This window comes from Sceloporus undulatus, chromosome 2, assembly GCF_019175285.1.
Source record: "Sceloporus undulatus isolate JIND9_A2432 ecotype Alabama chromosome 2, SceUnd_v1.1, whole genome shotgun sequence".
NCBI lineage: Eukaryota > Metazoa > Chordata > Lepidosauria > Squamata > Phrynosomatidae > Sceloporus > Sceloporus undulatus.
The window spans coordinates 302,326,841-302,339,379 of record NC_056523.1 but is presented as its reverse complement, the minus strand read 5'-3'; the positions used below and the strand labels follow the sequence as shown (position 1 = coordinate 302,339,379).

General features: G+C 37.5%; 1 protein-coding gene across 5 annotated transcripts in view; it reads left to right on the top strand.

Moving 5' to 3' along the window:
* The window catches only part of ITGA2 (integrin subunit alpha 2), an 80,383-nt gene that overhangs the window by 44,066 nt on the left and 23,778 nt on the right, over positions 1–12,539 (top strand). For all 5 annotated transcript variants that reach the window (XM_042451768.1, XM_042451767.1, XM_042451769.1 and 2 more), the window contains 8 exons: positions 1,110–1,275; positions 2,220–2,293; positions 4,478–4,616; positions 6,293–6,438; positions 6,561–6,704; positions 8,609–8,812; positions 10,621–10,757; positions 12,307–12,446. In XM_042451768.1, the coding sequence (XP_042307702.1) occupies positions 1,110–1,275; positions 2,220–2,293; positions 4,478–4,616; positions 6,293–6,438; positions 6,561–6,704; positions 8,609–8,812; positions 10,621–10,757; positions 12,307–12,446 (1,150 nt within the window). The remainder of the gene's footprint in view (positions 1–1,109; positions 1,276–2,219; positions 2,294–4,477; positions 4,617–6,292; positions 6,439–6,560; positions 6,705–8,608; positions 8,813–10,620; positions 10,758–12,306; positions 12,447–12,539) is intronic.

Below are 12,539 nucleotides of genomic sequence, written 5' to 3'. Positions count from 1 at the left end.
GCTTTCATTTCAGCCAGGTGTATAGGCAGGAGAGGGACTCTTAAACAAACAGCAATATCAGTCACCCAGGACACTTTCTGCTTGGCTCAAGAGAGAAAGAAACTGCAAGAGGAAATCTGAAAAAGCTGCTATCACATTACCATAGTGACCCGTAAATAAGTCAATCTGGGATTTTGAGGTCAATTTTTGAGCATAAATTTTTAGACATAGGTGAGTATATACTGTAAATGAATTTTATGTTTAGGCTTTGGTTCAATTTCCAATATATCTCATTATATATATGGAAATATTCCAAAATCCAAAACACTTTTAGTGCCAAGCATTTCAGATAAGGGAATCCCAACCTGTATTAAAATACAATACCTAGAATTAAAACTCATGTCAAGTCCAGAGTTCTGTGTGTGGTGCAAAGTGTGAATGGATCTGCTGAGTTTCATCTTTCCTCTTTGCTTCTTTCAACGAAGATGTCTTATATATTCATCTTTGTTAAGCTATCTATTTTTGTGAAAATCCTTATAACCATGCCAGCTGATCAGAAAGTGATACGCTGATACTATTTGTTGAGTCCTAGTTTAAAGAAAAAGGTGGGATATAAATAAACCAGTCAATCATCCATTATCACCACCACATCAGGCAACTACCAGTTTTTAAATAATTACCTCTCCAGCTTACAAAATGGCACATGTGAAATAATGTCTGAAGAGGACATCAGTCAGAATAGTAGACATGTTGAACAATAGCTGTGGTTTGTTTAGCTGCTCTTTTCAGTATGACCTTAGAAGTGAGATGCATTGCATAGTGCAAAAATGGAGGCAATAAGAAGACGTTATAAGAGAAGGCTATTCCCCTTTGAAAAACTCATTCTCTTCCATTTCCACTTAAAATTTATTCTCACTACTAGGCAGTCATGACTGGCAACAGGAGCATTATTTCTTCTTGTCACTTGAAGCTCCATAGGCAAAGACTTTAGATGATAAATTGTGTAAAAGAATAGGATAGAAATATATTCTGTCAAAAATGCACTTTTTTCAGTTTCCTTACAAATACAAGTGTATCTCTTTGTTTCTTGTTAAAGTAAACACTATTATTTTTCTTTCACTTTCCTACAGGTATTAGGATATTTAATCAGAAATGACATGGACACTAGAAACTTAATCAAAGAAATTAAAGGGATAGCAAGTCTTCCTACATCAAAATATTTCTTTAATGTGTCATCTGAAGCTGCACTTCTAGAAGAGGCAGGAACATTGGGAGAGCGAATTTTCAGTATAGAAGGTACTAAATAAAGGGATTTAGTAAGAAATGACTGTTTTCCTTGTGCCTTTGAAATGATATGGTAATTGTTTATATTATTCATATAATTCTTAATGCGCTGTTTTAAAATTCAAGCATCTGCATTATAAGACAAAACCTGGGGAACTGAGAATTCATTGGAAAATGCATAGAGCCTAGTGGGTGGGGCAGAATATACCCAGAAAACTGACATATGGTCCTAAACCTGTTCTCTGACATCTATAGAACTATGCAGTTCATTCCACATGCCCAAAAAGACCTGGGACCAATGGGTCCTAGTGGCTACAATGTGAGTAGAGTAGTGATTCCACTATGGGCTTGGCTACAAACTTTAAATTACTAATTTTATCCACAAAATAGGTTGTTAAGAATAAAACCTGAAGCTGAGCCACCAGCCTGCACTACCTGGGATCTAGGTTTATTAGACAGCATATCCCAGCTTCTTGCCCCTGGTGGGGCAGCCTTGGTCTGTTAACAGATCTGAGCTTCCTTTACTTCCTTCAGAGATTCTGGTCCTATGCTAATAGTTTGTCTACACTGAGCATGTGGAAGCTGTTAGGTACACCTAAAATAGGCTTTTTATTCCACTCATCATTTGAAAGCAAGTCCCATTATTGAAATCATTATTACTTGCATCTGAGGCTGCATCTGTACTGCAGAAATAATCCAGTTTGACATCACTTTAACTACCATGGCTCAGTGCTATAGAATTCTGTGAACTGTAGTTCATTGTGGCACAAGAATTCTCTGATAGAAAAGGCTAACTTTCACAAAACTACAATTCCCAGAATTCCATAGCATTGAGCCATGGCAGTTAAAGAGGTGTTAAACTGGATTATTTCTGCAGTGTGGATGCAGCCAATGTAACAAGTTTGTTGAATAAGCACATGAATAAACACCAGTTCATACTGTTGTTTTCCTACCAGGCACTGATCAAGGTGATTTATTCCAGCTGGAAATGTCACAAGTGGGTTTCAGTGCTTCATATTCACAGCAAAAGGTAATGAATATTTTACAACTTTATGTACTAGCTAGACTTTATTGATATGGCACTACTTTGTAGTAAACTTATAACAGTTAAGAAGAAACATTAAAATAGGACAGAAGTGTGTATTAATAGAAATGTTGAATTGAAAGCTTTATTGAAGGCTTAGAAGGTATATTGAAGCTTTAGACTGCTACTCTCAGAATCTCACAGTAAGCTGGGGAATTCAGGAGTTGTAGACCAATACATCTTAAAATTAAAGATGAAAAAATTGTTTAGCTTTCTTCCACTTGCCAGTTTGTTTGTTTTTAAATAATAATTAACATTTTTTTCCATCTGCAAGTTTTGGCAAGTTCATTTGGGTAACTTCATTAGCAACAATGCATTGAAAGAATTTGTTATTTATCTGCAGTGGTCAAATTCAGTAGGTATATCTGTTCCCCGTACAGAGTGAATCATACTGTAGAGTGCCATCTCACTCTTAGAGATTGAGAGAATAAGAGAAAAAATAGGAAGCAACCCCACTTCAGTATGACAAATGTGGTCAAATACTCTGAGATGTACTATATTTATTTTAATTTAAAGCAGATCTTAGAAAGCTAACCAGTCAGAGCTTTTCACTTTGATTGTGTGCATCTATGAGTTTCATTTTCTTCCACATTGTAATTTTTATAACTCTTGCTACTTAGTTTAAAATTCTGAGTTCTTTCTATTTACTTTATGCAGTGGGATCTTGTAGAACCATCCATATTGGCCGCTTAATTTGGTGCCAGTCTAGAGCATTATGCCCCAAATTGGCTCTGGATTGACCACAATGGTGACCATATGCATCAGGCCAAATCCAGCATGACACCACATTGTTGTCTGTTGCATTGGCCCAGCTACCCCATCCCCTGTTTTCAGAGCTGCCACCACCACTTCTTCCTGGTAGGATCTCTGTTTAAATCCTACCTGGTATGCCACCACTTCTGCTAAGGACAGAAGCAGCCATCTGGACATGTGATCAACAAGGAGTCTGGGCCGCCATTTCTGTCTGTAGCAGATGTAGTGGCACGCTGGTCAGGCTTTCCATAGAGCTCCTGCATTCAAGGAAGAAGCAGCAGTGGTTCTGAAAACAGGCTATCCCCTTTGACTACACTGCTCAGCTAGAGGAAGAGGGATGATGAAGCTCTTGGCATGAGGAGAGCTGGACTGAGCCAGACTGAACCCAGTTCAGTTGTCCACACACGAAAACAACCTGAGGTTAACCCAGGGTTCCTGGAAAATACTGGGATTTTCCCTGACTTTGTTTTGTCCAAAGCAAGTCAGATTAAGGACAGAAAAACAGGGATCTCCACTGGAAATAGCCATATGTCATCAGGACTGCAAGTACAGGCTGCAAGGTGAATATCGCATTTTTCACAAGCCCCTTGAGAAAAACCCCTCAAGGAAGAACCTAGTAGCCTAAGCTTTTCAAAACGTAAATCTATAAAAGTTTATGCTACCAACTTCTTTCTCTTTGGTCCAAAACACACTGCAGAAATAATCCAGTCTGAGACTGCTTTAACTGCCCTGGATCAGTGCTGGGAAATTCTGGGAACTGTAATTTTGTGAGACATTTAGCCGCCTCTGTCAGAGAGCTCTGGTACCACAATAAACTACAATTCCCAGTGTTCCCTAGGACTGAGCCAAGGCAGTTAAAACTGGATTATTTCTGCAGTGTGTTTTGCACCTTTGATAGGGCTGGAGGAGATAGGTAGGAAAGAGTGGCCTGAGTCTGCTCTGGCCAGAAGTGGGTTGGAACCCCACTGACCACATGGCCCTCTCCCAAGGTAGGCCATGCAATGCAGGAGCTAACCAGAGTCAGATTATTCAAGGTCTTCTTTCCTCCAGTCCAAAGGACCAAAGCATGGCTTCTGCATGGCTTCCAGGCGCTTTGGAGGTGTGTATTGTCTAATCGACACACCTCCAAACCATCTGGAAGCCTCTTCATCCCACCTGTCTGTTTCAGCCCTTAGTCTCAGTGGTGCTAAAATCTCTTTGCATATTTATCCAGACTAATGGAGCTATGTGTTTGAATTCAATTTCGTGTATGAAGTACTTTGTGAATTTTTAAAAAATCCTTATCGCTAAACAAATGAACCAAAGGAAATTCTGATCCATCTTATTTACTTGATTGAATTTTAAATCCTGTTTGCTTTCTATTTGATTTCTCCAAAGGAAGTTCTCATGTTAGGTGCTGTTGGAGCCTATGAGTGGACTGGAACTGTGATCCGGGAGTCAGAAAAACAAGCTACTATGTTTCCGAATGATGCATTTGAAAAAGTTTTGCAAGATAGAAATCAGAGCTCCTATTTAGGTGAGACTTACAGTCCCAGTGAACACCATAACATGTTGTTGGCTAGAATTATTGAAATGACCCCCCCACATATATATATATCAGAATATAAATAATAATAATAAAAGCTTTATTTATATACCACCCTTCTTGTAATCAGGGCGGTGTACAACATAATAATAAACACAGAATACAGAACAATAAAAAATACATTAAAATTTACATTAAAAATATATTCTAGCCTGCTCACCATTGGCCATCAAGGGGGGGGGGACTAACTAGGACATATATTGGGGAACGCTAGCTTAAACAGGAAGGTTTTTAGTTCCTTCCTGAACTGTGCTAGGGAGGTAGCCGAGCGGAACTCTATGGGCAGCGTGTTCCAGAGGTTCGGGGCTGAGATGGTGAATGTCCTCCTCGTTGTGGAGGCTAGTCTTGCCCCCGGGACCCTCAGTAGCTGCTGCCCAGAAGTTCTGAGTGTGCGGGGCGGATTGTATGGGGAGAGGCGGTCCTCAAGGTATCCTGGGCCCAAGCCATGTAGGGCTTTATATGGAATGAATATGGAATGAAATCACCATTCCAGACAATTTCAAATTTCAAGACTATTCTGGAATTGTAAGTAGTGCGTTTTTAAACAGTTGTTGCTATTGATTTCTACCCTGCCATTTTCCCAGTTCAGAAATGAAAGCAGCTTACACCAAATAAAGAAACATATCAGTTTGAGCAATCATTTGTCTTTTGATTGTTTGATTGATTAACTGAAGTTAGAAATTAACCAGAAAAAATCAAAATGCCTATGACAAGTCATGTGTTCTAAATGGAAAATAATGGATCTTATATTTATTTATATATTGATTAATTACAATCAATATTCCATCTTTCTGCCAAGGCAAAAAAAATCCAGATGTCACTAACGCTGTATACCCTGCACTAAAAACATGCCCAGTGAAATGCCCCAAGCACTGCAGAAAGACTGCACCAGGTGTGCTGCTCCAGTAGTGCCCAGAGATCCTTGAAAATGGCTTAACATTGGGAACAGAGTATAGGAAAGAGTATATTTAGGCCAAATGCTAACCTCACCCCACCCCAATTCTAAAGATATGCCTTGAAATGTGGAGTAAATCTGCAAAAGGAAAGTCTCTGACATATGCATGATTCCAAAGGAAGGAAAGAAGATAAAAGATTTTTGTATTTTCCACATGGAGTTGTTTTTGACAATGCTGGCTCCTTCAGCTTAGTACAGTCGGTCCTTATACACGGATTTTTTATACACGAATTCAAGCATACACGGTTTGAAAATGTTCCAAAAAAGTATAAATTTACCTTGGTTTTCCATTTTTTATAAGGGACACCATTTTGCTATGTCATTATATTTAATGGGACTTGAGCATACACGGATTTTGTTATACACGGGGGATCTCGGAACCAAACCCCAGTGTATAACAAGGGTCCACTGTAATAGAGATGAGCACTGCCCCCAATTTGTCAAAGGGGAAACCTATACCTTTTACCTCCCTCCCTTCTTGAGCTGGGTATAGAGAATGTACTATACATGGATAGTTCTGATGCAATAGCCATTATGGACTGGAGCAGAGGATGCCGTAATTCTCTCTTCTCATCATGTTGAGTGCAGAATTGTGTCTTATTCTGTATATAAACTGTTACTTGTAAAGATTAACTACAACATTGCCTTTCAGGTTATTCTGTTGCTGTTCTCTCAATGGAAAGCACTGTCTATTTTGTTGCTGGCGCTCCACGATCCAACTACACTGGCAGAGTAGTGGTTTATCAGGTGGATGGCCATGGCAACCTAAATATTATTCATTCTCAAAAAGGAGAGCAGGCAAGTGGAGATGTGTTCTTGATTGTTTGTTTCCTATTTTATGTTTCAAGGTCTGTCTACTATTTGCCCAAACTTTGCTACAATGTATGTCTGTAACTGGTGCAATAATCCCATCATTTCAGATTGGCTCCTATTTTGGCAGCGTAGTGTGTTCAGTGGATGTTAATGGAGACTCCATAACAGATGTACTGTTAGTTGGTGCACCAATGTTTATGAATGATTTTAAAAAAGAAGAAGGAAGAGTTTACATGTTTTCTGTCAAAAATGTAAGTAAAAATAAATCCAAACAGTAATTCTATGATCTCTCTGCTAATTCTCATCTTTTTCTCTTCACTTGGCTATGTATTGGTCAATACTGAAAACCAAGAGAAAAAATGTATTTCAGATTCAGTAGCATATACACAATAATGAGCTAAATCCAGTGTTCAGCTGGCAGTTTCAGCAAATGTTTCTTTTCTTCCCCTTTCAGCCCTCCCTACCTCCTGAAGATTGGCTTCTGAAGGGTGTATCTACACTGTAGAGATAATGCAGTTTGACATCAGTTTAAGTACTGTAGCTCCATCCTGGGATTTGCAGTTTTACAAGGGCTTTCTCTGCCAGAGTGCTGGTGCCTCACAAACTACAAACCCCAGGATTCTCTAAGATGGAGCCATGGCAGTTAAAGTGCTGTCAAAATGCATTATTTCTATAGTGTATATGCACCTAAAGTTTCCTTGCCCACCTGGGTTTGGGAGACACACAGGTAGGTGGTACCATCCTACTATCTATAGTCAGCCATTGGATTTTGTCCAATCAAATCATATCCTTTCGTTACTGCTGTCCATTTTATTGCTTGTATTTTTAGATAATGTTATATTTTGTATTTTGTTTTGTTGATTTTTTGTTGTAATCCTGCCTCGATCCGCAGGGAGAGGCAGGAAATATAACTAAAATTATTATTATTATTATTATTATTATTATTATTATTATTATTATTATTATTATTTTGAAAGTAAAACAGTAGAAAAACTGACCCCCATGGAAGACTCCATCTAGTGTTACGTGCTTATGGTTTTTAAATGGAGATTTCCATATTTCTTAGTTATGCTTTTTCCATCTGACCTCCACAGTTTTCCAGTCGTAGATCAGAAACAGTTGACAGTTGAAGTCCATCATTACTAGATCTTGATTAATAATGTAATCGGTCTCTATCCCAAAACCACCTTGGATCCCATTTTGGGAGAAATGTGTAATATAAGTGCAATAAATAAATAAATAACAATACAATTGTTAACAATATATAAAGTACAATCATGTACATACATTGTCAAATCACTTTGTTTCTCATTGATATATATTCCTTTTTATGAATATGTATACAATTATGTTTTAATTTAATTAAAATTAAATTAATTATTTTATATTTAATATAAAAACACATATTGGTCATCTCACCTCAATCTTTAGCAAAAAGGTATAGATACTTTCAAAATACCTATAATCTTGCTGACTTGGTTTTACTGCAGAATTAGGATGGAGAGATTAATTGCAACCCATGCTCGCCCTCCCAAATGCCTACTTAATTAAGTGTGAACATTTATAAAAAGATTGTGCATACATAGCTCAGCTGCTGGAATGGATGGTAGTGCATGATTCCCATTTGCATCAATTATTTCCTTATCCAATTGGATTAGCTCTTGTGCATACAGTTTCCTTCTTTTACTGTCCTGTGTTATGCCAAAAGAAGTAATTGTGGCAATATGAGACACACAGGGAAGTTATTTTGTGTGACCAATAATTCCAGAGATGCTTAATGGAAAGTTTTTATTACTTGTATCTGAGCTGATTTTATAGCACTTTCTTTATAGTTGGCACAACAACAATCAGGAGTAAGTATTTCTACAGTTGACTATTTCTTTCTTCTTTTAGGAACAAGGAAATTCCATTCCCATTTCAAAGAATTACATTCAGATGCAAGAATGTTAGTCTAGTGGCTTAAATCCAGTTCCTACTCCTAAAGAGAATAGGCCTGTAAAGTACAGCAGACCATTTGAATTAATGGGACTTACTTAAGTGTTGGCTTACCATTCAAGAACTTATTCAGTTGAGACCTGTATATTTAGGCCAGCATATTTAATAAAGCATTAATGTAAGTTTATTTTCCTCTCTCCTTCTAATGTTTTTGTCAAAGGGGATTTTGGACAAACGAGAAATTCTAGAAGGTCCTGAAGGGTTAGAAAATACTCGGTATGGATCTGCTATCACTGCTATTTCAGATCTTGATTTGGATGGTTTTAATGATGTAATAGTTGGAGCACCATTAGAAAACAAGAATGCTGGTGCAATCTACATTTACAATGGCAGACAAAGAACAATACAGACTAAGTATTCCCAAGTAAGTAACATTGATATGTTATGCTATAGATCAAGGAATTGTTACCAATACTCTGTTCTCAGACAGAGCTTGGAAAACTTACTTTTTGGACTACAGCTATGAGCATGTCCTCTCATCTGAGCCATTCAGAGCTATGCCCATGTCCACAGCATTTTTCTTTTCTTTTTTTCATTAATAGATCAATATTTTATGTTTGTTTTTTTACCCTTTTTGTCATTGTATTCTAGAGCTCTGATAAATAGATTACAAATCTGCAGCTTTTGGGAAATCTTAGAGATAGTATTGGTACTCTTATGCTGAATAATCTATTTTCAAGATAGATGCTAAACAAAAAACAATCTCAGTCAACTCCCCCCACCCCAGCCCAGATTCTCACAGTGAAAAGAAAGAAGGTCTTTGTAAAACATATAAAAGTAACTTTACTTACATTGAGTGATGCATAATCAGATAAGTGGTCTAATGGATGAGAGGGCAAACAAAAAATAGCTGCAAATTAAAGTGGTGAAGGAAATGAGAGGGTGCAGAAAGCAAACAATCAAAAGTTTGCAAATATGCAAACTAGTAGTGAGTATAGGCAAGCAAAGGCTGCTAACTTAAAAGTAGCATGATTTTCAACTGTTCCTCCTGAGCTCATCTCGGCACTTAGAATGTCATTACCCTCACTTTTCTGTAGAAATCCTCAGTCCTCATGAGACGTTCTCAGGAAAAGCAACAATTTGAAACTTCCTTTAGTTGCCTTTTTGTTCAGAATCCTGCATTAGACCAAAGAACAAGATCAAACCCATTTCTGTAAAAAGTATTAATTAGTATTAGTATTAGTATTATTGCTCTCTATCTTGCTCCCTATTATTGCTATCAACTGATTTTATTGTTATCAAATATCCAGCATGTTTTCTTAAATCAGCTGAATTGTGCTAACTGAACACATATGTTAGATATTTACTACAGATTTAGTATCCCTTATCCAGAAATGTGAAATACCCTAAAATCTAACATGGTTGGCTGAGACAGTGACATTTTTGCTTTCTGTTAGTTCAGAGTACACAAATTTTGCGCATGAACAAAATTATTCAAAACATTGTGTATAAATGTACCTTTAGGCTATGTGTATAAAGTGTATATGAAACATAAATGAATTTCAGTTTAGACTTGAGTCCCATAGCCAAGATATCTCATTATGTATATGCAAATCTTCCAAAATCTAAAAAAATCCAAAATCTAAACCACTTCTGGTCCCAAGAATTTTGGATAAGGGATACCCAAGCTGTTCTATTTTACTATTTGATGACTTTGGTTTTGTTGTGTGTGTATGTGTGTGTAGAAATGTAGACATGTGGCTGTATTAGTCCCTTATACAGTGCGCCCTTGCTATCTGTGTGGGATCCATTCTGGATCCCCCTGTGGATAGTAAAAAATGTGAGACCTTAAGTCCCATTCTTCTCAATGGGCACGCACCACCGTGTGTGTGTATGCCCATTCAGAAAGCATGAGGTTGCCATCCATGGAAGCTCAAATCATGGATGGCAAGCCCACGTTTGGCCCAGGTGCACTGTAATAAAAATTAAGAAAGAGCCTCATGACATGTTAAAAGTTTTAACAAATTTATTGTGACATAAACTTTTGTGGGCTAAACCCTATTGTTTCAAGTGTTTATGCTGTTGTGAAATTACAAGCAAAATTATCATGAAAATAGATAAATAACATGTAATGCTAATTTGAAAATTTTGGGTGGGATAGAATGCTCAAAATACTTAAAACCTAATATTTTTAATGAAACAATGTATCTGCTGTAAACAATCTCTTTCCAGAAAATTTCAGGATCAGAACCTGCCTTTGGCCAGCAACTCCAGTATTTTGGAAGATCAATAGATGGCCGTAGTGACTTAAATGGTGATGGGATAACTGATGTATCTGTAGGATCTGATGGAAATGTGATTCAACTCTGGTGAGCAACAGATTTTTAGAAAAAATGACAAATATTCATTCCACCAATATTTGGGGTGCCACTAGAGGGTGCAGACTGTGCCATGTGACACCTCTAAGGGAGTGTATTACACCACTGCTTCGCAAGCATCTGCCTTTTGGCAGAAATGAGTTGTGGCTTTTGCCTCCATGCCTTCAAACCACTGAAGAGATGGGGTGATGCTGAATGGGAGAAGAAAGGAGAGGCCCCAGGTTTTTAAATAAATTTTAAATTGTATTTTTTTTAATTAAAAAAATAAAATTTAAAAGGTTTAATTTTTTTTAGAAAGTTTTTATTCTTTTAAAATTTTCTTTAATTTCCACTTTATATGAAACTATATACAGTGGTCCCTTCTCTTATGTTCTGGACCCCCCCCCCCCCATATAAGGCAAATTCCACTATGCTTGAGCCCCATTTAAAGTAATGGGGCTCGTGCCCATGGTACTCTGGGCGCACGCGCCACTACTCTTTCTGGTGCGTGGTGCCACTTCTTCCGTTACGGCTTTCAGCACATATGACGCGGGCACACTATAGATATAAATACATTTAGGCTGTTTGTGTGATACTGTGATTTAAAGGTATAATTTTAATTTTACTAGTTGTTTATGTCACAACGATTACCATTACATTCAGTGATATATGGGAATTATGTTTTATGCATAACAGTAGTAAAAAAATTTACTAAGGATTCTGTTTGGTGTGATGGGAAGAGGTCAGTGGGGGTGACAGCATGAGTTGCTGTGTTCTGGGTGACACCAACCCTAGTGGTGCCGCTGTCACTACTTTTTTCCCTCATCTTTTAACTGATTTAAATTAGATGCTAATTCACACATGCACAAACACATACATCTACATCATCTGAAGAATCTGATGAAGTAGCCCTAAGTCTTAAAAGTGTATGCTACCAACCTTTTCCTCATGGTTAGTCTCAAAGGTAGTACAATAATTTGTATATTTACATAGACTAACACAGCTATGTCTTTTAATTTTATTCCTATTATATCTTCAGGTTATCGTGAGTTGCCATGTTCTATAGGACTGCACTGCACAGGCAATTTAAGACAAACTGAACATATAATAGGAAGTAGTCCCACTATAATCCCACTATCAGAGGTAGTCCCACCATATTGCATGTGGTTGTCCCCTAGTAAGTATGTATCCCCAACCTATCTATTTTATAGTGCTTCTGCCATTTGTGGAAACATGTTTTCATCCTTGCACAAATGTGTTGAATGAGATACTTCAATTTCATTCGCACAAGCCCTTCCACAGGCATTGCATGTGAGTTTAGAGTAAGAGGATGCAAAATGCATTAAATTTTCATTTGTGTATCTGTTGTGCTACTTATACTAATTGTTTCTATTGCGTTTATGGGTCTCTGCCACATCTCTTTCCACTGACCTAACTGTGGATACTACCATATAACACTTGTATTGTAATATTTTGGTAAGAGTTTGAATACATACAATCCAAAACAAATCTCCCTTTCTGTGACTGAGTGTACAGGGAAATCTATCACTCTGTAATTTAGGTCTCAGAGTATAGCAGTGGTGTCAATGCATGTCTCATCTACACCAAAGAAGCTCAATCTGCTAAGCAAGAATACAGAGGTGATTCTCCAGATATGCTTCACTGGAACTTTTAGACCGACCCATGGGAATAATCAAGTGGGTAAGAATTTCTAACTTTATATTTTATATAATTGAGGGGGGGGAGATGTGTACAGCTTCAATTGTAGTTGGAAAATGTCCACTACAGTGATGG